The 27,629-nt window shown below is 41.6% G+C and overlaps 1 protein-coding gene and 1 long non-coding RNA gene across 14 annotated transcripts in view; one reads left to right on the top strand and one right to left on the bottom strand.

Annotated features, from left to right (window-relative positions):
* Positions 1-27,629, bottom strand: part of LOC139415226 (spectrin repeat containing, nuclear envelope 2a) — a 226,507-nt gene that overhangs the window by 63,649 nt on the left and 135,229 nt on the right. For all 13 annotated transcript variants that reach the window (XM_071163142.1, XM_071163152.1, XM_071163147.1 and 10 more), the window contains 13 exons: positions 27,301-27,471; positions 26,708-26,881; positions 26,494-26,625; positions 24,572-24,768; positions 14,753-14,885; positions 14,177-14,359; positions 10,503-10,655; positions 8,494-8,676; positions 7,631-7,786; positions 7,316-7,423; positions 5,079-5,249; positions 4,206-4,339; positions 2,815-3,010 (listed from right to left, as the gene is read on the bottom strand). In XM_071163142.1, the coding sequence (XP_071019243.1) occupies positions 2,815-3,010; positions 4,206-4,339; positions 5,079-5,249; positions 7,316-7,423; positions 7,631-7,786; positions 8,494-8,676; positions 10,503-10,655; positions 14,177-14,359; positions 14,753-14,885; positions 24,572-24,768; positions 26,494-26,625; positions 26,708-26,881; positions 27,301-27,471 (2,091 nt within the window). The remainder of the gene's footprint in view (positions 1-2,814; positions 3,011-4,205; positions 4,340-5,078; positions 5,250-7,315; positions 7,424-7,630; positions 7,787-8,493; positions 8,677-10,502; positions 10,656-14,176; positions 14,360-14,752; positions 14,886-24,571; positions 24,769-26,493; positions 26,626-26,707; positions 26,882-27,300; positions 27,472-27,629) is intronic.
* Positions 7,646-10,937, top strand: LOC139415228 (uncharacterized). The gene is made up of 3 exons (XR_011634950.1): positions 7,646-7,799; positions 8,518-8,641; positions 10,510-10,937. It is a non-coding gene; the product is annotated as an uncharacterized lncRNA (long non-coding RNA).

The following is a 27,629-nucleotide window of genomic DNA, read 5'->3' as shown; positions in this document are numbered from 1 at the left end:
AAGTCTTCATGGTCGAATTGCTGCATAGAAAACACTACTAAAGGACACCAATAACAAGAAGAGACTTGCTTGGGCCAAGAAAAACGAGCAATGGACATTAGACCAGTGGAAATCTGTCCGTTGGTCTAATGAGTCCAAATTTGAGATTTTTGGTTCCAACCGTCGTGTCTTTGTGAGACGGAGTGTAGATGAACGGATGATCTCACCATCTGTGGTTCTCACCATGAAGCCTGGAGGAGGAGGTGTGATGGTACTACGCTGGTGACACTGTCAGTGATTTATTTAGAATTCAAGGCACACGTAACCAGCATGGCTACCACAGCATTCTGCAGCGATACGCCATCCCATCTGGTTTGCGCACTCCATCACTCTCATTTGTTTTTCAACACACCTCCAGGCTGTGTAAGGGCTATTTGGCCAACAAGGAGAGTGATGGAGTGCTGCATCAGATGACCTGGCCTCCACAATCACCCAACCTCAACTCAATTGAGATAGTTTGGGATGAGTTGGACCGCAGAGTGAAGGAAAAGCAGCCAACAAGTGCTCAGCATATGTGGGAACTTCTTCAAGACTGTTGACAAAGCATTCCAGGTGACGCTGGTTGAGAGAATGCCAAGAGTGCACAAAGCTGTCATCAAGGCAAAGGGTGACAACTTTGAAGAATATAAAATGTAAAATATATTTTGATTTGTTCAACAATTTTTTTGGTTACTACATGTTTCTATATGTGTTATTTCATAGTTGGGATGTCTTCACTATTATTCTACAATGTAGAAAATAGAACAAACAAAGATAAACCCTTGAATGAGTAGGTGTGTCCAAACTTTTGAAGGGTACTGTATATATTTTAAATGACTTCTCAATACACGGCGTTTGCCATGGCGCACCATAAGCAGTGTTGTGGGAATCGGATTCTATGTAATTGTTTTCGGCCCGAGGTTGACGTCCTCTCACCAAGTTCCTGTTTTACGCAAGCACCCAGTACTACTAACTGTTTTTAGTGAGGGGGATGAAAAATGGTAGAAGCGTTTAAAACAAAGCATTTCCCAATCGCAGAGTTGACCATTCTCTGCTCTCAACTGGGGGTAAAATGCATCACTGACCAGGAGTATAAATTCCTGAGGGAATATTGCAGTCATGAAGCCACTGACTGTGTCATTGGACATCTTGCAAGGAGAGGATAACTGTTTCTACGACACTCTACTACTAACCTGGGAAATGTTGATGTCCAAGACAGTGGCACTAAAGGACTGTCTCTCTCGGATGACAGCTGGCCTGCCTGATGCCATAGTCCAGGTAGGCTTAGATAGTGTTCATATATCCTTGCCCTCAATGCCCTGGGATTTGATATCTGCAGGCCTAATGCACATAGCCTACTTAAAACATAATAATATTTACTTGTGTTGGTGACATTGTTTACATTTAGTGAGGATGCGGAAAATACTAATTACTGTTCACAGGGAGTAATAAATAGAGTATTATTGTTAAAAGTAGTAACGAGTAATAGGTAATATTTTTTATTTGTTTTGAGTAACGACCCCAACACTGGCCATGAGGCAACCTCTATAATAATGTTTTTGTTTATAAGTATTTTTTATTCATTTTTGATCCGCTTTTTGTTTCTGATCATTTACTGAGTCGTGTTTTGACCCATTTTTATTTAGAATGTATGTATCTGAATGAGTTTGAAGACTGTTGTCAGTTTGGCTTGTCTAGCTAACATTAGCTTTGAATGGGACTGTTGTTGCTTGAATGCCTCAACATCGCAAAAGCAAGTGACTCGAGACGGGAGAGGACTACATTACTGGAAATGGCTTGCAGTAGTGAAGATTGTCAACTACTCTGACTGTTACCAAATGTGTGGCAGCAGTGACATCACCCAAGTGGGTGCTGCACAAATGGTAGTGTTGGAGGAATAGAAAATTATCTACGAAACCCAAAGCACGGAGAGGACGTTGGGGTCGGCGATGATGAGGCTACGGACCTGTCTGTTTCTGACTCCCTGGCTGTGACTGAGATGCTGCCTCCTCCTGACCATAAATATTTTCTCTACTCTATTTTCTCTACCATCCAAAGTGCTTGAACTGAATAACACCAGACTTCTGAACATTCTAGATTAGCGCACACACTTATTGACATTTACTTAGTTTTTTTCTTGATGTATACTCAATTCAGCTGCCATGTATACTGAAATTAAACTCAACTCAATAAACTGAAAAGAAGAAGCTATATATACACTGAGTGTACAAAACATTACGAACACCTCCCTAATATTGAGTTGCACCCGCTTTTGCCCTCAGAACAGCCTCAATTTGTCGTGGCATGGACTCTACAAGGTGTCGAAAGCGTTCCACAGGGATGCTGGCCCATGTTGACTCCAGTGCTTCCTACAATTGTGTCAAGTTGGCTGGATGTCATTTGGGTGGTGGACCATTCTTGATTCACACACGAAACTCTTGAGCTTGAAAAACCCAGCAGCGGTACAGTTCTTGACACACTCAAACCGGTGAGCCTGGCACCTACTACCATACCCCGCTCAAAGGTACTTAAATATTTTGTCTTGATCACTCACCCTCTGAATGGCACACATGCATAATTCCATGTCTTAATTGCCTCAAGGCTTAAAAATCCTTCTTTAACCTGCCTCCTCCCCTTCATCTACACTGACTGAAGTGGATCAATAAGGGATCATAGCTTTCACCTGGATTCACCTGGTCAGTCTATGTCATGGAAAGAGCAGATGTTTCTAATGTTCTGTACACTCAGTAAACTTCAATTAGAATTAACCCCAACCCGAGTGACAGTGGCACTCACCTTGATGGCATCGACCAGGTCCTGTGTGGAGTGGCGTGGTGTCGACAGGAAGCTGAGCAGCGCCCCCCACTGTTCCTGGTGGTGTTGCAGGCGGACGGAGCATTGGTCGTACAGACGGTTGTACTCCCCCCAGAACGACAGCAGATCCCCAGTTCTCAGCAGCTCCTCATCCACCTCCTGCATTAGCGCCTTCCACCTGACAGGGGGCGACAGTTTTAAAACATAATAAAGGGGCAATCTGTGTTTCAAACGACAACAAAGTGGGCTACCCGCCAATATTTTTTTACTGAGGCATCTTGTTTTAAAGTTTTTCACTAGCCATATACAAAGCAATATGACATGCTTTATGAATTATGAAGCCTTCATGTGCTAAAAATAAGTCAGTTGCTAACTGTGAGTGAAATGGAACTACAAAATTAGTCGCAAAATGTTTCACGTCACTAGTCTATGCCGACCACACAAACTAGTCTACTCTACACGAGTCCACCAAAAAGCTAGTTAGCTTTCGGCTTACCAGCTCGAACAAAATACTTATTTGTTTTGATTACATAAATGTTTCAAAATTCACAAAAAGTGTTGTTAGCTGATGCAGATGATCTCATAGAACAATACGTATAAGATATCCTAAGCCTGTGTTTTCCACAGTTCAACAAAAAAAACATTAATTTCCCTATTAAAGTGGCAGTCTTGGCAGTTTTCTGTCAGACTTTGGTTGGAAATACTTGAAAAATCGAGTCAAGTACTTGGAGCGTTGTTTGAGTCTACTTGGAGTGCCAGATGGGCGGGGTTTGCAGTTTTGGGGTTTTTCTGTTTTTAATTAAGCTGGGCAAGCTCAAACATGCACAGATAAAGTACTTGAATCGAGTTAAGTATTTGAAACCCATGTTTGATTTCTCAATGGAAAACAAAAGCAAGTGTTTCTTATTGTTATATACATATACACATTGTTAAATATGTTTTCTTCCATTTCGTGCTTACTAAACACGACCCTGCTGTTTGATTATGTCAAATTGCCAAGTCCACCTTAAAAGGGCAATCTGCATTTTCTACATCCATTTTTGAATGTATTGATTATTGACGAATATAACTTGTAAATGCCTTATGAGCTTAGTTAAACTGTTGTACCCTCATCAGAACCCCAAATCCAAGTTTGTTTTATTTCAATGTTTGTAAACAAAATAAATGTAAACAAAACATGGTTAAAACTATAATTTTGATATTATGGATGGTCAGTTCTTGCATCTATAGCTCTGTCTATGAATTTGAGTCTCGTCACATTTCTCCAGCCTTATCCCTTAGCTTTTTACTGGAACAGGAGCAGGAATGATGCTTTGTTATTGTTTCAACTGCTGATTGCCCCTTTAAAAGGTCCAGTTAGCGGTGGTACTGACTGTGTTCTCTCCTCCTCAAGTCTCTCAATAAGGAGTTGGGCCGCTCCAGGACTGATAGCGTCCGACAAGCCTGCGTACGACTGGTCCAGAGCAGTCCACATCTCCGCCCCCATCCCAGCCTCCTTCTGGAGGCACTGTGGGCAGAGAAACGTCATAGTGTAAACAAACACTCCCTTTACAACTCATCAAACCAAACAGCATTTCATGACAAAATCTCCTACAGTATTGAGGCACGCTGTATATGGGAGATTTAGGTTTGGTAGCTTTACATGTTAGGAAGATATAGGCTTTCCAATACATCTGGCACACAATGTGTTTATGTCACATGTCCTATACGCACAATTTTGGGTTGTCTACAGTAGCTCAAGGTTAGAGTTGTGGTATCTCTTTCAATCATCTTTTCATTCATATTCATCTACCATTAAAATGGATTGTAAAATATCGGGTACTGTATCAGTGGTTAATGTTTGAGACAGAGATGTTTCAAAACAGAGAGTCGGAACTGACGAGCACTTCTTGTATCGGCTGTTTAGCAGACTAGGGCAGGATTTTAACTAGCTGGTTGCCAATGACAAACTTGTCCCTTGCTGGTAGGTTTTCTATGAATCGCAATACATTAGCTAGCTTTAAGTCAGCTTCTTAAATAGCTGAATATGTCTTCAACAAATAGCTGGGAAAGTGACAGAATGACATTTCCATATTTGTCAAAAATGACTTCCTTTCAAAGGAGTGCTGTACCGCACTGTGTGCACTAAATGTGGATAACATAGCTTGGCGGTCATGACATGCTAAGATAGCGTGCTCAGGCATTTCTATGGGAACCGCCCCTTGATATGTCTCTTCTTATATGGTTGACAACTTCATCACACTCACCTGTAGCTGCTCCACATGCCTTTTGACCTGGTGGGAGGAGAGGAAGGGACCACTGCTGTGTTCCAGACCACAGCGCAGCTTAGTGGTGTAGAATGAAACATCACCCAGCTCCTTCTCAAACTGGCCCCACTGAACCAGCACCCGCTGGAGATCAGGCCTCAGGCTCCCAACCTGTAGGGTTGGGAAAAAATACTGATAATGCCCTTTTCACACTTTCATGCTGACCCAAAACAAGCTGTGTTGGCTTGGATATTTAATTTTCACAATTACTTTTTCTGTATGGTTCCAGAAACTATGGTAGATGTGTAGCAAGGTCTGCTGAGTACAGCTTGGTTTTGCTCGACTCAGTTTAGCTCAGTAGTGTGTAAAACCCTTATATATCATATTGTATGACACATAACATGCCAGAGCAGTGGAATGTGACAGCAATGGGGTCCTGGAGGACTCAAGTGTTTGCAGGCTTCTCTTTCAACCCAACATGAAAATACAATTTACATTTTTTGTGGGTTTTCCTTGTTTTTTTTATATGGGCACACATAACAAATAAAACCATGAGTAAAGATAGAATCATGCATAAAGTAAACAGCAATATTGAGTCGATTTCCACAACAACTAAGAGCATTGAAGTATGAGGCTAAACTTCTCCTCTGTTTTGACCCCATAGCTATCACTTTGCAGCAGCGTGAAGTGCACCAGTGCAGATGCGGAGATAGTCTGTGTGACTGTGTGAGAGCAAAGACTTGCATCATGCTCATCTGAATACAGGGCCTATCATTAGTATTCACCCCTCTTGGATTTCTTCACATTTTATTGTGTTACAAAGTGGGGATTCAAATGGAGAAAAAGTTGATTGATTTTTTTTATCATGATCAGATAAGTATTCACCCCCCTTTGAGTCAATACATGTTAGAAACACTTTTGGCAGCAATTACAGCTGCGAGTCTTGTTGGGTAAGTCTCTAAGAGCTTTGCACAGCTGGGTTGTGCAATATTTGCCCATTATTATTTTCAAAATTCTTCAAGCTCTGTCAATTTATTTGTTGATCATTGCCAGACAGCCATTTTCAAGTCTCACCATAGGTTTTCAAGATGGTTTAAGTCAAAACTGTAACTTGGCTACTCAGAACATTTACTGTTTTCTTGGTAAGCAACTCCAGTGTCGATTTGGCCTTATGTTTAAGGTTATTGTCTTGCTGAAAGGTGAATTAGTCTCCGGTGAAAAGCAGACTGAACCAGGTTTTCCTCTAGGATTTTGCATGTACTTAGCTCTATTCCGTTTCTTTTTATCCTGAAAAACTCCCCAGTGCTTGTCGATGACAAGCATATCCATGATGCAGCCACCACCATGCTTGAACATATGGAGAGTGGTACTCAGTGATCTGTTGTGTTGGATTTGCCCCAAACATGGCTTTGTATTCAGGAAAGTGTATTCCTTTGCCACATTTTTTGCAGTATTACTTTAGTGTCTTGTTTGCAAACAGGATGCATTTTTGGAAAATTTGTATTATGTACAGGTTTCCTCCTTTTCACTCTGTCATTTGGATTAGTATTGTAAAGTAACTACAATGTTGTTGATCCATCCTCAGTTTTCTCCTATCACAGCCATTAAACTCGGTAACAGTTTTAAAATCACCATTGGCCTTATTGTGAAATCCCTGAGCGGTTACTTCCTCCCCGGAAACTCAGCTAGGAAGGACGCATGTATATTTGTAGTGATAGAGTGTATTGATACACCATTCAAAGCCTAAATAATAACTAATGCTCAAAGGGATATTCAGTGTCTGCGTTTTTTATCTACCAATCAGTGGTACCCTTCTTTGCGAGGCATTGGAAAAGCTCCCTGGTCTTTGTAGTTGAATCTGTACTTGAAATATACTATTCGTCTGAAGGACCATACAGATAAACCATACAGATAATTGGGTGTGGGGGATAAAGAGATGGGGCAGTCATTCAAAAATCATGTTTACAGAGTGCAATACTACTGACATTTATAGAATTTTCTGATCTCAAATGAAATCCATTTCAACCCCACTTTGTAAACCAACAAAATGTGAAAAAATCCAAGGGCACTGAATAGTAATGGTAGGCACTGTATCTGCGGTGCTGCAAGTGGCAACGTCATATCGCTGAGTCTCAGTTTAACAAATGAAACCATAGTTAATTAACAAACAAAACCATATTTGACTAACAAAAAAACATAGTTAACTTGTGGCCTGTGTCGATGTGTGTGTTAGTCACCTGTTGGTTTAAGTCTGTGCAGACCTGGGTGACTGTGTCTGCAGACCAGGTGTCGCGGACCAGATCCTCGACCTCCACACACACGTCTTTCAGTTTCTCCTCCACAGCCTGAACAGATAGAGGAAGTCACCTTTTGTCAACTGTTCTATAAAGAAATGCACACACTCAGGCATGCGCGCGCACACACACCCGTGCGCACGCAAACACGCACGCACGCACACACACACTATTCACTCAATGAAGTCCCCATCTACATACAGTGCATGCAGTGTAGTATCCATGTCCCTTGTTCTGGCTTGTTAAAACTCTCCATACCTCCCACTCCTGCAGGGCCTTGTCCACCTGAGTCTGACTGACAGGTCTCTGCCACTCCCTCAGCCTCTCTCTCAGCCCCGCAGCCCAGCTGAGCACCCGTCGCAGTCGCTTCTCTCTTTCTGCGCAGATGCGGAACAGCTCCTCAGCCTGGTGCACCTGCAAACCGTAGGTATGATACAGACACGAGGGTTGGGGACAATTCCATTTCAATTCGGTAAGTTCATAATGGGAAATTATAATTGGAAATGTCAGATCACTTCCTGAATCGATTGGATTGAAATGGTTTCGGGACAAGTCTCTGAATGTCCTTGAGGGGCCCAACCAGAGCTTGGACTTGAACCCAATCGAACATCTCTGGAGAGACCTGAAAATAGCTGTGTAGCAACGCTCGCCATCCAACCTGACAGAGCTTGAGAGGATCTGCAGAGAAGAATGGGAGAAACTACCCAAACACAGGTGTGGCAAGCTTGTGGCGTTATACCCAAGAAGACTCAATGCTGTAATCACTGCCAAAGGTGATTCAACAAAGTACTGAGTAAAGGGTCTGAATACTTATGTAAATGTCATATTTCTGTTTTTTTATTTGTAATAAATTATTTTAAAAAATTTAAAAAACTGTTTTGGCTTTGTCATTATGGGGCATTGTGTGTCGATTGATGAGGAAAAAAACGATTTACTCAATTTTTTCCGTAGGCACTGTATATTTTTGCTCTTGGAATTTGCAGTTGTCAGCTTTCCATCTTTATTTAGTAAAGTACTGATTCCTTGTTTTTTTTATCTTGTGTAGATGGTAAAAAAAGCCTTAATTTGATTGGCTGTCACAATATTGTGCCTGGCTTTATTTGGCTCGCTGTCATACTCACTTGACTGCCCAGCTTCCCTTCTAGGAGGAGCCAGCTTAAGTTGAGGGCACCCATTCGCTCGGCAAAGAGTGTGCGCTCCTCAGAGCAGCTGACAGAGTTATCCGATGCTGCCACTGACTGCGGTCCGGACTGGCACAGGAAATCCAGGGTGAGTTGCCCGCTGGCATTGCCTGCCTGGCACCCCTGAGGAATGAAATGATTCAACACACACTGGCATTAACACACAGAAATCTATACTACTCTACTCTACTACCCCACATAAAAAAATACTACAGTTTACTATAGAATACTATAGCACTTGTACTATAGATATATACAGTCTGTAGTGAACTGTAGTATACTGTAGAATACTATAATACGCTCTGCAGTATCCCTCAATCGTGTAGCATTTACCATAGAATTTTGTAATACACTACACACTTTAGTACCTTTCGGTCATTAGTTTTTCTCAATCGCAAACAAGCAATTGTTGGATCTGTGTTGAAACGTATCTATAGCAGAACAGAAATGATCAAATGCTCAAATACTGTACATTCACAGAACTTATGATAATTTTCTTCATCTTAGTATCTGACTTGCATATCTTCGACCACCTTTTGCAAAACAATAAAAACAAATGTCATCATTGAAAACAAAATACACTGTTACACTGTTTTCATCAGAAAATAAATGTGTGCAATTGTGTTCACTGTTTCTAAATCATACAATCACTGACTCTTAAGTCATCATCTCCAACATTGTGACCTTCCATTACAGAGACTTGTTTTTGTGTGAATTAAGGCCAATAAATTAATTTGTGTTCCTCCATTGTATTCACCTTTCCTTATTCTATTGTGGATTGGGTTTCTGTGCAAAAATGGAAAGTCTACAAAACTATGACCAAAACCAACCTTTGTATATACATGGAATTGGATTGTGGTGATACCGATGAATGAATCCTACACGCAATGTGCTTTTTTTAATCACAAATAATATTTGATTTGATGTGTATGAAATGGTTTGGTGAAATATGCAAGAAGAGTAATTATCCATAATTCTGCACTTCTGGATAGTTATACTTCCAATTTTGATCGTCATAATTTAGGGATTTTCAACTACATTCAGACGAGGGCCAATTTTTTCTTGAGCTGATGGACCGGAACATAATTACAAATTATGTGTAGACTGCAAATTGACCGCAAGAACTATTATATTTGATTAAAACAATTTCCAAAATGAATATCACTTGGAGCTGGTTTGCATGTGTGTTTATAGTCTTTTATGTCCCCCCCAATTTTTTAAAATAATAAACAAATATGATTTATGATTTTTTTTGCTCAGAAAACTTGGGGGGGGGGCAAATAAAATCCCAAGAGGGCCTCAAATTGGGGAACACTGATTTAGTGACTGCAAAGAAAAGATATCGATCGATTGGGATTTTTTAAACACAGATTAACTTTATGTCTGATCTGCTGAGACTCAAGAGATATGTATGGTTTCTTTTTGCAGGCAGTCATGTTCTTTGATTAATGTATTTGCAATTTTGATGGTATAATAGTTTTGATAAATGTATTTATGTTTTGAGAAGGGAACTACATATTGAAAAAACATTTACTGTTTTGCAAAAGGCCACAGAGTTCTGTGTCTTGTGGACTCTCTGAAAATCGACAACATTGTTCGACAACATTGTTCCCTAAAAAACGCTTGTATGCGATTGAGAAAAACAGTAATTGCACTTACTATAGAATTGTGTACTACATTGCAATAGACTGTCCCATAAAACATTTTACCATAGTGTGCTATAGTACGTACTATAGTTTACCATAGTATATTGCGGTATGTACTATAGTAAGCAATGTTTACTATGATAACTTTGTAAATAACAGCATTTATTTATCCATATTACTCTATTGTGCAATGACAATCATGTAAAAAAATATATAATAATGTGGAACTAGTCCTGTGTTTCTCAATACATTTCTGTGTGTGTGTGTGTGTATGTGTGTGTATGTTTGTGTGTGTTCGTGTACCTGGTAGTATTGGATTATGTGTCTGAGCTGATCTGCGTCATGGCAGGCCTTGATGGTGGCCTGTCCCTGATCTTCCAGCCTGGCTTCTTTGTCCTTCACCCACGCCTCCAGGCCTGACAATACCTGGCATGGTGGCCACTTCTCCAGCAGGTGCTGAGGAACACAGAAGGGCAGAAAAGGGACATCAAAACTTCAGCATTCAAAAGTGGATATAAAGTGACGAAGGAACTCTATAGTGTATGTGTGTATATAAATGGCATATACTGTTTATACAGTACAGTATCTTCAGAATGTTTTCACACCCCTTTACCTTTTCCACATTGTGTTGTGTTACATCCTGGATTAAATTAAGATGTTGTGTCACTGGCTTACACACAAGACAAAATACTGTCAAAGTGGAATTTTTACAAATGAATAAACAATGAAAAGCTGAAATGTCTTGAGTCAATAAGTATTCAGCCCCTTTGTTATGGCAAGCCTAAATAAGTTCAGGAGTAAAAATGTACTTACAAGTCATATAATAAGTTGCATGGACTCCCTCTGTGTGCATTAATAGTGTTTACATGATTTTCGAATGACTACCGCATCTCTGTACCCCACACATACAATTATCTGTAAGGTACCTAGGCTGAGCAGTGGATTTCAAACACAGATTCAACCACAAAGACCAGGAAGGTTTGAATATCCCTTTGAGTATGGTGAAGTTATCAATTACACTTTGGATGGTGTATTAATATACCCAGTCACTACAAAGATATAGGCGTCCTTCCTAACTCAGTTGTCGGAGAGGAATGAACCCGCTCAAGGATTTCACCATAAGGCCAATCTTGACTTTAAAACAGTTGCAGAGTTGAATGGCTGTGATAGGAGAAAACTGAGGATGGATCAACAACATTATAGTCACGCCATAATACTAACATAAACGACAGTGAGTGAAAAAAAGGAAGCCTGTACAGAGTAAAACATATTCCAAAACATGCATCCTGTTTACAATAAGGTACACTAAAGTAAAACTGCAAAAAATGTGGCAAAGAAATGAACTTTATGTCCTGAATACAAAGCATTATGTTTGGAGAAAATCCAACACAACAAATTAAGCATAGTGGTGGCTGCATCATGTCATGGGTATGCTTGTTATTGGCAAGGACTAGGGAGTTTAAAATAATAATAATATTAATAAATGGAATAGAGCTAACCACAGGCAAAATCCTATAGGAAAACATGGTTCAGTGTGCTTTCCAACAGACACTGGGAGACAAATTCACCTTTCAGCACGACAATAAGCTAAAACACAAGGCCAAATATATACTGGAGTTGCTTACGAAGACGACATTAAATGTTCCTGAGTGGCCTAGTTACAGTTTTTACTTAAATCAGCTTGAACATCTTTGGCAAGACTTAAAAATGGCTGTCTAGCAATGATCAACAACCAACTTAACAGAGCTTGAAGAATTATTTGGTGCAAATATTGTACAATCCACGTGTGCAAAGCTCTTAGAGACTTACCCAGAAAGACTGTAAAATCTGCCAAAGGTGATTCTAACATGTATTGACTCATGGGTGTGAATACTCGATATTTCTGTATTTCATTTTCACTTTGTCATTATGTGGTATGTTGATGAGTGAGAAAAAAATCTATTTGATCCATTTTGAATTCAGGCTGTAACACAGCAAAACGTGGTATAAGTCAAGGGGTATGAATACTTTCTGAATGCACTGTATAGTCAACATAATGTAGAGCATTGCTTTAGAAAGGCATACCAGTGTAAATATACCATATTTGTATGCCGTTTTAGAATATCCTAAAGCTGTGAATTTGACCACAGACAAAATAAAGTGGAAAACATGAATTAACTATCCCTTTCTGCTCTTATCGAGGAGTTTCCCAGTAGCTGACTTATATCCTTCATTTGACAAAACACAGGGGGGAAAAAGGAGAGTTAAAAAGAAAGAGAGTCGTTGTATGCGGCGCTGTGAACTGGCCTTCACTGAGACCACAGCTGCAAGGGGGAGAAGGGGGCAATGCCAGTGTGTGTGCATGTCTGTGTGTGTGCGTGCGTGACTGCGTGTCTGTGTATGCCTCTGTGCATGTTCTGTGTGTGTTTGTGTGCGAGTATAGGTAATGGGTTTTGATGCTCCGGTGATGCATGCACTGTGGGAGCCAGTGCCAATGACGTGCAACCCCCGTTGTCTGAAGATAAGCTTCTTCTTTCATCTCCTCCTCTCCCCTATCTTCATCAAGTCAGTGAACCCACAACAGGTCATATTGTACATGAAAGAGTTCACAGGGTGAATCCCAAATGACACCATATTCCTTATATAGTGCACTACCAGCTCAAAAGTAGTGCACTAAATAGGGAACAGGGTGCCATTTAAGATGCACCCTCACTGTTCAGTTTGGCACAACGGTCGGCCGTTTGTTGAAAGTTCTGAGAACCTGCTCGGATTCAGTGGTGATAGACGAGGGGCCAAATGGAAAAACTAGTCTTCGCCTCTTCTCTTTGTTCATCCCATCTGTGTGTGTTGTTAGGAGATGATTTGAAAGATAATGGGTGTGTCTCAATAGCCCAGCGAGGCTTGCTCTCCTTTCCTTTCCACTCCTCTCTTTTCCATCACGCTTGGTTTTCCAGCTCTTTCCTTTCCGCGCTGGTTACGTAGAGCATTGTTTCCCAACCAGGGGTACGGGTACGTCGGCAGTCCCCATAGGGTACGTGGGAAGATCTTTTTTTTGAAATGTGTAAAAAAAAAAATATTGGGAACATTTTTACCCCTCAAAATATGTTTAAGTTATCTTGGGCCTCCCAAGTGGCACAGCAGTCTAAGGCACTGCATCGCAGTGTTGAGGAGGCACTACAGCCTGGTTCTAATACACTACAGCCTGGTTCTACTACACTACAGCCTGGTTCTACTACACTACAGCCTGGTTCTACTACTCAGCTGCTTCTACTACAGCCTGGTTCTACTACACTACAGCCTGGTTCTACTACACTACAGCCTGGTTCTACTACTCAGCTGCTTCTACTACAGCCTGGTTCTAGTACACTACAGCCTGGTTCTACTACACTACAGCCTGGTTCTACTACACTACAGCCTGGTTCTACTACACTACAGCCAGCTTCTACTACTCAGCTGCTTCTACTACAGCCTGGTTCTAGTACACTACAGCCTGGTTCTACTACACTACAGCCTGGTTCTACTACTCAGCTGCTTCTACTACAGCCTGGTTCTAGTACAATACAACCTGGTTCTACTACTCAGATGCTTCTACTACAGCCTGGTTCTAGTACACTACAGCCTGGTTCTACGACACTATAGCCTAGTTCTACTACTCAGATGCTTATACTACAGCCTGGTTCTAGTACAATACAACCTGGTTCTACTACAGCCTGGTTCTACTACACTACAACCTGGTTTTACTACACTACAGCCTGGTTCTACTACAGCCTGGTTCTACTACACTACAGCCTGGTTCTACTACACTACAACCTGGTTCTACTACACTACAACCTGGTTCTACGACATTATAGCCTAGTTCTACTACTCAGCTGCTTATACTACAGCCTGGTTCTACTACACTACAACCTGGTTCTACTACAAGACACCTGATTCTTCTACTCAGATGCTCATCAAGAGCACAATCAAACAATCAACCAACCAATCAATCATATCCCCACCTGGTGCAGTCTCTCCTGGGCTATGGGAAGTGCAGACGTGACTTCGGTCCAAGTTTGCTCCAGCTGAGCTAGTTGTCTGCGCAGCCCCGGTGCATCAGCCTCCTTCAGCTGCAGTAGCAATGTGCCCGCCCTGAGCGCAGAGGCCTTTTCAGCGGACCTGGTTTCCAGCTCCACTGAAAACTCCTGTCAAAGAACCAAACGTCAAATCGAACAGCTCCCATACCGGAAATTTCAAACAAAATTCACACATTCAGTTTGCCATTCTAACATTTCCCATGGCATGTGAACTGACTTGATGTTTCCAAAACATTGTAATGTATTTAGGAACCAAAAACTCACTCCAAACTAGCTTTCAGGTGTTGTGAAAGAAAAGACAGATGGACTGCATTTTTAACATGTTACAATTAAATGTGTTATACAATAAAAGTTGTTTTTCTGTGTATCCATACATTTTCTTACATGTACATTTCCGGTAGGGTCTGGATGACACTGTCAGTCATGTAACATGAATTCCAATTATTTACTACATTGAGCTACAAATCATGTCATCTAAAGTTTTTTCCCTAACAATTTTACCAGTAGTTGGATGAGGTAAGTACGGGTGAGCTCCTCGTTTTGAGGTGTGGCGTCAGGCAGACTTCTCCATGTCTTCAGGCGTTCTTTAGCACTGCCCATCCATCCAGTGAGCGAAACAGAGTCGTTGTGGAACCTACAAGAGGGAAAACAGGGTTCAAACATCGTTCGATGTGTCCTTATGCAGAGCAGTTCACATTTATAGTGCCTTCAGAAAGTAATCACACACCCTTGACTTTCCCCCCATTTTGTTGTGTTACAAAGTGGGATTAAAATGGATATAATTGTCATTTTTTTTGTCAAATATCTACACAAAATAATCCTTTTGTTTTAATGAATGGAAAATAAATCACTAATATATCTTCATTAGATAAGTATTCAACCCCGAGTCAATACATGTTAGAATCACCTTTGGCAGCACTTACAGCTGTGCGTCTTTCTGGGGAAGTCTACAAGAGGTTTGCACACTGCATCTCACACACACACCCCAATTTATTAATGGACTGCTGAATGTATATTTTTTTCTCTTGCTTTGTTTGCTCTTTTCAGTATTATGTCTCTGATAAGCTACCCAGAAAAGGGCTGAAAATAGCCCATATTAATATATGTAGCCTTCGAAATAAGGTTAATGAAATCAACAACTTGCTAACATCAGATAACATTCATATATTCGCCATTTCTGAGACTCACTTAGATAATTCATTTGATGATACAGCAGTAGCAATACAAGTATATAACATCTATAGAAGATACAGAAATGCTTATGGGGAGGTGTTGCTGTGTATATTCAGAGCCATATCCCTGTGATGCTTGGAGAAGAAGTGTTATTGAAGTGTTGTGGTTGCAGGTTCACTTGACACATCTAAAGCCTATTATTTTGGGGTGTTGCTATAGGCCAAGTGCTAACAGTCAGTATCTAAATAATATGTGTGAAATGCTTCATAGTGTATGTGATGTAAACAGAGAGGTCTACTTTCTTGGGGACCTGAATATTGATTGGTTTTCATCAAGCTTTCTGCTCAAGAGGAAGCTTCTTACTGTAACCAGTGCCTGTAATCTGGTTCAGGTTATTCATCAACCTACCAGGGTGTTTACAAACACTACAGGAACAAGATCCTCCACATGTATCAATCACATTTTTACTAATGCTGTAGAACTTTGTTCTAAAGCTGTATCCGTACCCATTGGATGCAGTGATCACAATATAGTGGCTATATCCAGGAAAGCCAAAGTTCCAACAGCTGGGCCTAAAATAGTGTATAAGAGATCATACAAACTATTTTGCTCTGACTCTTATGTGGATGATGTTAAAAATACTTGTTGGTCTGATGTGATTAATGAGGAGCATCCAGACGTTGCACTTAATGCATTTATGAAATTGCTTCTTCCAATTATTGATAAACATGCACCTGTTAAGAAGCTGACTGTTAGAATTGTTGAGGATTCATGGATTGATGAGGAATTGAAAAACTGTATTGTTGAAAGAGATGGGGCAAAAGGAGTGGCTAATAAGTCTGGCTGCACATCTGACTGGCTTACTTACTGCAAAAAAATGATGTGACTAAACTCAACAAAAAAAGATGAAACTGTATTATGAAACCAAGGTCAATGATAGAAAGAATGATAGAAAAACACTTGAGTACTTTAAATTAAATTATGGGCAGAAAGACAAATTAAACTCCATCTTTCATCGAATCAGATGGCTTATTTATCACAAAACCATTTTATGTAGCCAATTATTTTAATGATTATTTCATTGGCAAAGTGGGCAAACTTAGGCAAGAAATGCCAACAATGAACAGTGAGCAAATGTATTCATGCATAAAAAAAATTAATAGTGAAAGAAAAGCATTGCAAGTTTGAATTTTGTAAAGTTAGTGTGGGAGAGGTAGAAAAATGATTGTTATCGATCAATAATGACAATTGGAATTGACAACTTAGATGGAAAGCTACTGAGGATGATACAGTGCCTTGCGAAAGTATTCGGCCCCCTTGAACTTTGCGACCTTTTGCCACATTTCAGGCTTCAAACATAAAGATATAAAACTGTATTTTTTTGTGAAGAATCAACAACAAGTGGGACACAATCATGAAGTGGAACGACATTTATTGGATATTTCAAACTTTTTTAACAAATCAAAAACTGAAAAATTGGGCGTGCAAAATTATTCAGCCCCCTTAAGTTAATACTTTGTAGCGCCACCTTTTGCTGCGATTACAGCTGTAAGTCGCTTGGGGTATGTCTCTATCAGTTTTGCACATCGAGAGACTGAATTTTTTTCCCATTCCTCCTTGCAAAACAGCTCGAGCTCAGTGAGGTTGGATGGAGAGCATTTGTGAACAGCAGTTTTCAGTTCTTTCCACAGATTCTCGATTGGATTCAGGTCTGGACTTTGACTTGGCCATTCTAACACCTGGATATGTTTATTTTTGAACCATTCCATTGTAGATTTAGCTTTATGTTTTGGATCATTGTCTTGTTGGAAGACAAATCTCCATCCCAGTCTCAGGTCTTTTGCAGACTACATCAGGTTTTCTTCCAGAATGGTCCTGTATTTGGCTCCATCCATCTTCCCATCAATTTTAACCATCTTCCCTGTCCCTGCTGAAGAAAAGCAGGCCCAAACCATGATGCTGCCACCATGTTTGACAGTGGAGATGGTGTGTTCAGGGTGATGAGCTGTGTTGCTTTTACGCCAAACATAACGTTTTGCATTGTTGCCAAAAAGTTCAATTTTGGTTTCATCTGACCAGAGCACCTTCTTCCACATGTTTGGTGTGTCTCCCAGGTGGCTTGTGGCAAACTTTAAACAACACTTTTTATGGATATCTTTAAGAAATGGCTTTCTTCTTGCCACTCTTCCATAAAGGCCAGATTTGTGCAATATACGACTGATTGTTGTCCTATGGACAGAGTCTCCCACCTCAGCTGTAGATCTCTGCAGTTCATCCAGAGTGATCATGGGCCTCTTGGCTGCATCTCTGATCAGTCTTCTCCTTGTATGAGCTGAAAGTTTAGAGGGACGGCCAGGTCTTGGTAGATTTGCAGTGGTCTGATACTCCTTCCATTTCAATATTATCGCTTGCACAGTGCTCCTTGGGATGTTTAAAGCTTGGGAAATCTTTTTGTATCCAAATCCGGCTTTAAACTTCTTCACAACAGTATCTCGGACCTGCCTGGTGTGTTCCTTGTTCTTCATGATGCTCTCTGCGCTTTTAACGGACCTCTGAGACTATCACAGTGCAGATGCATTTATACGGAGACTTGATTACACACAGGTGGATTGTATTTATCATCATTAGTCATTTAGGTCAACATTGGATCATTCAGAGATCCTCACTGAATTTCTGGAGAGAGTTTGCTGCACTGAAAGTAAAGGGGCTGAATAATTTTGCACGCCCAATTTGTCAGTTTTTGATTTGTTAAAAAAGTTTGAAATATCTAATAAATGTCGTTCCACTTCATGATTATGTCCCACTTGTTGTTGATTCTTCACAAAAAAAGACAGTTTTATATCTTTATGTTTGAAGCCTGAAATGTGGCAAAAGGTCGCAAAGTTCAAGGGGGCCGAATACTTTCGCAAGGCACTGTAGCTGACTCTATATTATTTACCTCAGGTCTGGAGGGAAGCCAAAGTAATTACGCTACCCAAGAGTGGTAAAGCGGCCTTTACTGGTTCTAACAGCAGACCTATAAGCTTTCTGCCAGCTCGTAGCAAACTGTTGGAAAAAATTATGTTTGATCAAATACAATGCTATTTCTCTGTAAACAAATTAACAACAGACTTTTAGCATGCTTACAGAGAAGGGCACTCAACATGTACTATACTGACACAAATGACTGATGATAGGTTGAAAGAAAATGACAATAAGATAGTGGGAGCTGTACTGTGCAGTGCAGCCTTTGATATTATTTACCATAACCTGTTGTTGAAAAAACGTATGTGTTATGGCTTTTCAACCTCTTCCATATTGTGGATTCAGAGCCATCCATCTAATAGAACTCAAAGGGTTTTATTTAATGGAAGCTTCTCTAATGTCAAACATGTAAAATGTGGTGTACCGCAGGGCAGCTGTCTAGGCCCTCTACTCTTTTCTATTTTTATCAATGACCTGCCACTGGCATTAAACAAAGCATGTGTGTCCATGTATGCTGATGATTCAACCATATACACATTAGCAACCACAGCTAATGAAGTCACTGAAACCCTTAAAGAGTTGCAGTCTGTTTTGGAATGGGTGGCAAGTAATAAACTGGTCCTAACCATCTCTGGAACTAAGAGCATTGTATTAGGTACTAATCATTCCTTAAGTTCTAGACCTCAGCTGAATCTGGTAATGAATGGTGTGGCTGTTGAACAAGTTGAGGAGACTAAATTACTTGGCGTTACCTTATATTGTAAAGTGTCATGGTCAAAACATATAGATTCAATGGTTCAATGGGGAGAGGTTTGGTCGTAATAAAGAGATGCTCTGCTTTTTTGACACCACACTCCAAAAAACAAGTTCTGCAGGCTCTAGTTTAGTCTAATCTTGATTATTGTCCAGTCGTGTGGACGAGTGCTGCAAGGAAAGACCTAGTTAAGCTGCAACTGGCCCAGGACAGAGCGGCACGTTTTGCTCTTAATTGTAATCAGAGGGTAGATATAAATAATATGCATGCCAATCTCTCGTGGCTAAGAGTTTAGGAGAGACTGACTGCATCACTTCTTCTTTACATAAGAAACATTAATGTGTTGAAAATCCCAAATTGTTTGCATAGTCAACTTACACACAGCTCTGGCACACACACATATCCCACCAGACATGCCACCGGGTGTCTTTTCACAGTCCCCAAATCCAGAACAAATTCAAGAAAGTGTACAGTATATAGAGCCCTTATTGCATGGAACTTCCTTCCATCTAATATTTCTCAAATAAACCTGGTTTAAAAAAAACAGATAAAGTAACACCTCACGGCACAACGCCTCTCCCCTATTTGACCTAGATAGTTTGTGTATGCATTGATATCTAGGCCACGTGTGCCTTTAAAAAAAAATATGTAGTTCTGTCCTTGAGCTGTTCTATTGATGTTCTGTATTATGTTTCATGTTTTGTGTGGACCCCTAGGAAGAGTAGTTGCTGCTTTTGCAAAAGCTAATGGGGAACCTAATAAAATACCAAATACACCTGGATTGTACAATATTTTCCCATGAAGCTTTTAAAAAATCTGTCAAGTTGGCTGTTGATCATTGCTAAACAGTCATTCTCAAGTCTTGCCATAGATTTTCAAGATTATTTAAGTCAAAACTGTAACTAGGCCACTCAAGAACATTCAATGTCGCCTTGGTAATAAACTGCAGTGTATATTTGGCATTGGTTATTGTCCGACTGACAGGTGAATTTGTCTCCCAGTGTCTGTTGGAAAGCACACTGAACCAGTTTATCCTCTAGGATTGTTTTGGAATATTTTTCTTCTGTACAAGTTTCCTTCTTTACTCTCTGTCATTTAGGTTAATATTGTGGAGTATCTACAATATTGTTGATCCATCCTCAGTTTCTCCTATCACAGCCATTCAACTCACCATTGGCCTCATTGTGAAATCCCTGAGCGGTTTCCTTCCTCTCTGGCAACTGATTTAGGAAGGATGCCTGTATCTTTGTAGTGAGTGGGTATATTGATACACCTCTCAATGTGTAATTAATAACTGTACCATGCTCAAAGTGATATTCAATGTCTGCTTTTTTTACCCATCTACCAATTCTTTGCGAACCATAGGAAAAACTCCCTGGTCCTTGTGGTTGAATATGTGCTTGAAATTCAATGCTCGACTGAGGGACCTTACAGATAAGTGTACAGTCGTGGCCAAAAGTTTTGAGAATGACACAAATACTAATTTTCACAAAGTCTGCTGCCTCAGTTTGTATGATGGCAATTTGCATATACTCCAGAATGTTATGAAAAGTGAACAGATGAATTGCAATTAAGTGCAATGTCCCTCTTTGCCATGCAAATGAACTGAATTGCAAAAAAAAACATTCCCACTGCATTTCAGCCCTGCCACAAAAGAACCAGCTGACATCATGTCAGTGATTCTCTTGTTAACATACAGTGCCTTGCGAAAGTATTCGGCCCCCTTGAACTTTGCGACCTTTTGCCACATTTCAGGCTTCAAACATAAAGATATAAAACTGTATTTTTTTTGTGAAGAATCAACAACAAGTGGGACACAATCATGAAGTGGAACGACATTTATTGGATATTTCAAATTTTTTAACAAATCAAAAACTGAAAAATTGGGCGTGCAAAATTATTCAGCCCCTTTACTTTCAGTGCAGCAAACTCTCTCCAGAAGTTCAGTGAGGATCTCTGAATGATCCAATGTTGACCTAAATGACTAATGATGATAAATACAATCCACCTGTGTGTAATCAAGTCTCCGTAATAAATGCACCTGCACTGTGATAGTCTCAGAGGTCCGTTAAAAGCGCAGAGAGCATCATGAAGAACAAGGAACACACCAGGCAGGTCCGAGATACTGTTGTGAAGAAGTTTAAAGCCGGATTTGGATACAAAAAGATTTCCCAAGCTTTAAACATCCCAAGGAGCACTGTGCAAGCGATAATATTGAAATGGAAGGAGTATCAGACCACTGCAAATCTACCAAGACCTGGCCGTCTCTCTAAACTTTCAGCTCATACAAGGAGAAGACTGATCAGAGATGCAGCCAAGAGGCCCATGATCACTCTGGATGAACTGCAGAGATCTACAGCTGAGGTGGGAGACTCTGTCCATAGGACAACAATCAGTCGTATATTGCACAAATCTGGCCTTTATGGAAGAGTGGCAAGAAGAAAGCCATTTCTTAAAGATATCCATAAAAAGTGTTGTTTAAAGTTTGCCACAAGCCACCTGGGAGACACACCAAACATGTGGAAGAAGGTGCTCTGGTCAGATAAAACCAAAATTGAACTTTTTTGGCAACAATGCAAAACGTTATGTTTGGCGTAAAAGCAACACAGCTCATCACCCTGAACACACCATCTCCACTGTCAAACATGGTGGCAGCATCATGGTTTGGGCCTGCTTTTCTTCAGCAGGGACAGGGAAGATGGTTAAAATTGATGGGAAGATGGATGGAGCCAAATACAGGACCATTCTGGAAGAAAACCTGATGGAGTCTGCAAAAGACCTGAGACTGGGATGGAGATTTGTCTTCCAACAAGACAATGATCCAAAACATAAAGCTAAATCTACAATGGAATGGTTCAAAAATAAACATATCCAGGTGTTAGAATGGCCAAGTCAAAGTCCAGACCTGAATCCAATCGAGAATCTGTGGAAAGAACTGAAAACTGCTGTTCACAAATGCTCTCCATCCAACCTCACTGAGGTGGGAGACTCTGTCCATAGGACAACAATCAGTCGTATATTGCACAAATCTGGCCTTTATGGAAGAGTGGCAAGAAGAAAGCCATTTCTTAAAGATATCCATAAAAAGTGTTGTTTAAAGTTTGCCACAAGCCACCTGGGAGACACACCAAACATGTGGAAGAAGGTGCTCTGGTCAGATGAAACCAAAATTGAACTTTTTGGCAACAATGCAAAACGTTATGTTTGGCGTAAAAGCAACACAGCTCATCACCCTGAACACACCATCCCCACTGTCAAACATGGTGGTGGCAGCATCATGGTTTGGGCCTGCTTTTCTTCAGCAGGGACAGAGAAGATGGTTAAAATTGATGGGAAGATGGATGGAGCCAAATACAGGACCATTCTGGAAGAAAACCTGATGGAGTCTGCAAAAGACCTGAGACTGGGACGGAGATTTGTCTTCCAACAAGACAATGATCCAAAACATAAAGCAAAATCTACAATGGAATGGTTCAAAAATAAACATATCCAGGTGTTAGAATGGCCAAGTCAAAGTGCAGAGCTGAATCCAATCGAGAATCTGTGGAAAGAACTTAAAGGGGCTGAATAATTTTGCACGCCCAATGTTTCAGTTTTTGATTTGTTAAAAAAGTTTGAAATATCCAATAAATGTCGTTCCACTTCATGATTGTGTCCCACTTGTTGTTGATTCTTCACAAAAAAAATACAGTTTTATATCTTTATGTTTGAAGCCTGAAATGTGGCAAAAGGTCGCAAAGTTCAAGGGGGCCGAATACTTTCGCAAGGCACTGTAGGTGTGAGTGTTGACAAGGATAAGGCTTGAGATCACTCTGTCATGCTGATTCAGTTCGAATAACAGACTGGAAGCTTCATAAGGAGGGTGGTGCTTGGAATCATTGTTCTTTCTCTGTCAATCATGGTTACCTGCAAGGAAACACGTGCCGTTATCATTGCTTTGCACAAAAAGGGCTTCACAGGCAAGGATATTGCTGCCAGTAAGATTGTACCTAATTCAACCATTTATCGGATCATCAAGAAATTCAATGAGAGCGGTTCAATTGTTGTGAAGAAGGATTCAGGGTGCCCAAGAAAGTCCAGCAAGCGCCAGGACAGTCTCCTAAAGTTGATTCAGCTGCGGGATCGGGCCACCACCAGTACAGAGCTTGCTCAGGAATGTCAGCAGGCAGGTGTGAGTGCATCTGCACGCACAGAGAGGCGAAGACTTTTGGAGGATGGCCTGGTGTCAAGAAGGGCAGCAAAGAAGCCACAAAAACATCAGGGACAGACTGATATTCTGCAAAAGGTACAGGGATTGGACTGCTAAGGACTGGGGGTAAAGTCATTTTCTCTGATGAATCCCCTTTCCGATTGTTTGGGGCATCCGGAAAAAAGCTTGTCCGGAGAAGACAAGGTGAGTGCTACTATCAGTCCTGTGTCATGCCAACAGTAAAGCATCCTGAGACCATTCATGTGTGGGGTTGCTTCTCAGCCAAGGGAGTGGGTTCACTCACAATTTTGCCTAAGAACACAGCCATGAATAAAGAATGGTACCAACACATCCTCTGAGAGCAACTTCTCCCAACCATTCAGGAACAGTTTGGTGACGAACAATGCCTTTTCCAGCATGATGGAGCACCTTGCCATAAGGCAAAAGTGATAACTAAGTGGCTCGGGGAACAAAACATAGATATTTTGGGTCCATGGCCAGGAAATTCCCCAGATCTTAATCCCATTGAGAACTTGTGGTCAATCCTCAGGAGGCGGATGGACAAACAAAAACCCACAAATTCTGACAAACTGCAAGCATTGATTATGCAAGAATGGGCTGCCATCAGTCAGGATGTGGCCCAGAAGTTAATTGACAGCATGCCAAGGCGGATTGCAGAGGTCTTGAAAAAGAAGGGTCAACACTGCAAATATTGACTCTTTGCATCAACTTCATGTAACTGTCAATAAAAGCCTTTGACACTTATGAAATGCTTGTAATTATACTTCAGTATTCCATAGTAACATCTGACAAAAATATCTAAAGACAATGAAGCAGTAAACATTGTGTCATTCTCAAAACTTTTGGCCACGACTGTATGTGTTGGGTACAGAGATGGGGTAGTCATATACAGTCATGTTAAACACTATTATTGCACACAGAGTCCATGCAACTTATAATTGTTAAGTACATTTTAACTGAAGACTTTTCAGCTTTTAATTTTTTATTAATTTGTAAACATTTCTAAAAACAATTTCACTTTGAAATTATGGGATATTGTGTGTCGGGTAATGACACAAAATCTCAATTTAATCAATTTTCAATTCAGGCTGTAACACAACAACATTTGGAAAAAGTCAAGGGGTGTGAATACTTTCTGAAGGCACTGTACATGTGCCCACAGCTATGTTGTGTGTATGTCCCTGTCCATTTTCCGAAAACCCTGTCTGTGTGCGCCCACCTGGTCCAGTTGTCCCTTATGTCGCGGCTGCGTTGGCTCTCCTGCTCTGCCTTGATGCGGACAGCCCGCCAGCGCAGCTCCAGTACGCCTCCTGTGCCGCCGACCCCGGTACTGCATCCCCAGGCCTGCAGAGCCTTCCCCTGGTCCAGGACCGAGCCCAGGGCAGGCCTGCACTCCTCCAACAGGGCCAGCACTCGCTAATGGGGGGAAACAAGGGGAAGGAGAGAGAGAGAGAAGGGGGTGAATAGGGGTGGGATAGGGTGAAAATGTGAAAGAATAAAAATTGAGAAGGGAATGTGTTTTGAATAAGAGAGAAGAAAGAAGAGGTAGGGCCAGAAGAAAGGGGGATGAAAAGAAATGTAGGGATCAAATAATTATTGTGGGATGTGGGGAGAGGAAAAGGGAATGAAGCGGGAACAGAAAAGGGAGAGGAGGGGAAGACAGGAACAGAGAATGAAAGAGGGAGGAGGAGTAAGGGGATGTTTGCAAGGGTTACAGAAAGAGAGAAATAATGAGAGGGATAATGGGGAGAGAAACGTGAAAAGGGGAAAATGCAAAAAAAGAAAGAAGTGCGATAGGGAACAAGGCGAAAGGAGCGAAAGAAATGCATAGAGAGTGAGAATGGAATCATCACCACCCGAATCCTCACCTGAACCCATGCCCACCCCCACACCAGTGCCTATGAGTCCCAAATGGCCTCCTATTCCCTACATAGTACACTACTTTTGACTTGAGCCCTATGGGCTTGTTTAAAAGTAATGCACTATACAGGGAATAGGGGGCCATTCAGCATCTCATTCAGTTATTATGGCCAGATAGGGGAAGGCATAAATCTATTAAGGAGATTTGATGAAAAGAAGCATGTGTACTCTACCCCTACACACACACGTGCACACACATGTGCACGCACACACACATTCCACTCAAGTCGGTCCGTCCGAAAGATGAGAAATAGGATTCTGTAATTGTAAAAGGGAGGGGGGGGGAAGTCAGCTAGTTATGGGGAGGGAATCCGAAATGGAACACCGTGTTCTACTCTCCGATAATGGCCATCCGTATTCCTCCAAGTAATTTGATTTTGGAATGAAGCGATGCCACAACAAATAACTCTCCTTTTTTTCACCCATTACTCTCTGTCCACCTCTCTCTCCTTCTATTTTTCCATCTCTCTTTCTCTCCATCTTTCTTGTGCCAGGTGCCCATGAATCCGTCATTCACTGAAGGGCCTGGTTCACATCCAGCTCTCTCTGTATGGCTGTCTCCCGAATGGCCCCCTGTTCCCTACATAGTGGACTGCTTTTGACAAGAGTCCTATGAGGGGAATAGGGTGCCATTTGGGAGTCAGTCTGTGGCACGTCCTACATTGTTGTTGGTTACTGGAATTAGACAACAGGTGGTTTCATCCCAGTACATGAAGGATGCATCGCTCATGTGGACATAAGACACCTGTTGCTTAAGACTTATGCTCATGATATACAGTATCTTCCAGTGATACAAATTAAGAATAAGGGCTACACTGGTTACGTAGTGCAAACTAATTCTTAGTGGGCAAATGTTGTTCAATTGGGTATGTGAGGAGAAGAAAGGGGGTGGACAGAAGGAGATATGGGACAGTGAACGAGAGAGGGATGAGGAGATGATAGGGATGGCAAGAAATACTGAGATGGTCAATGCAATGAGAAAAAGAAGACAGAAAAGAGCATGCAGAGAGTCAGACACAAAGAGAGCAGAGAGCCAGACAAAGATAGCAGAGACAGACACAAAGGGAGCAGAGAGACAGACACAAAGGGAGCAGAGAGACAGACACAAAGGGAGCAGAGAGACAGACACAAAGAGAGCAGAGAGATAGACACAAAGAGAGCAAGATAAGGAAGGAAGAGTAGTAGAGAGAAGAGGAGGAGACGGGAGGGAGGTTTGGATACCTGACAGGTGTCCAGTCTTTCCTGTAGTAGCCCCTCTTCTTCCTCCACCAGATCCTCGCAGGGGATGAGGGCTTCCAGCTCCTCCAGCTGCCGGCCCAGCTGAACACAGCCCTTCTCCCACTGTGTCCAGACCTACACACACACACGCATACACAGTGTGAGTGTATGTGTGTATATGTTTACTTATGTGGGTCTTTCATGTGTGTGCGTGTACCTGCAGCCTTCTGTGCATGGTGGCTCCCTGCTCCAGAGCATGTTGCTGCAGAGTGGTGACCTGTTGCTCCAGCCGGACCTGTTCATCCTCCTGACCAACCAGCCCCCCCTGTGGCTCACACTGGAACAGCCGCTGAACCAATGCCAGCTGGGATTCCATAACCTGGTACAACTTCTGTTCAGCCAGCGCCAAACACAGACACACACAGACAGACACACACAGACAGACACACACAGACAGACAGACACACACAGACAGACACACACAGACAGACACACACAGACAGACAGACACACACAGACAGACAGACACACACAGACAGACACACACACACAGACACACACACACAGACAGACAGACACAAAATAATCAATTGAAACCCAGTTTCTAAATTGACAAAATCACATGGCAATTGGTCAGAGGTTTACATGGAGATGATCCCAAACGTTCATTTAAACTTGGATTCGACTGTTTTCCGAGTGGGAAGACACTGTCCTCTACAGTTGTTCTCCCTTTCCATCAGCTCCCATGCCAAGTCGAATGTGCATAAAATGACTTGACATAACGCTCTCTTTTCCCCAGCATATGCTTACCTTGTGCCTGCTGAGCAGAGTCTGCAGCTGGGTGCGGCTGTGCGGTGGGTGGTCCTGACTGTCTGCCAGACGCTCTCTGCCTAGCTCCACCAGACTGGCCAAACCCTGCAGCAGGGCCTGGGACACCCGCTGCAACTCCACTGCATCCTCGGGACACCGACCAACGACATACTGCAGAGACACACCATCGTTACTGACCTACAGTAGACATCTAGAGTAAAAGACGGGATTACGTGGGAATATACTGACAAAGGGGCACACACACACACACACACACACACACAAACTCACACAAACATTCACTAGCCCTATGATTAACAAACTAAATG

This window comes from Oncorhynchus clarkii, chromosome 8 (assembly GCF_045791955.1).
Source record: "Oncorhynchus clarkii lewisi isolate Uvic-CL-2024 chromosome 8, UVic_Ocla_1.0, whole genome shotgun sequence".
NCBI lineage: Eukaryota > Metazoa > Chordata > Actinopteri > Salmoniformes > Salmonidae > Oncorhynchus > Oncorhynchus clarkii.
The sequence above is the reverse complement of the archived record's forward strand: the minus strand, read 5'-3'. Positions and strand labels throughout refer to the sequence as shown.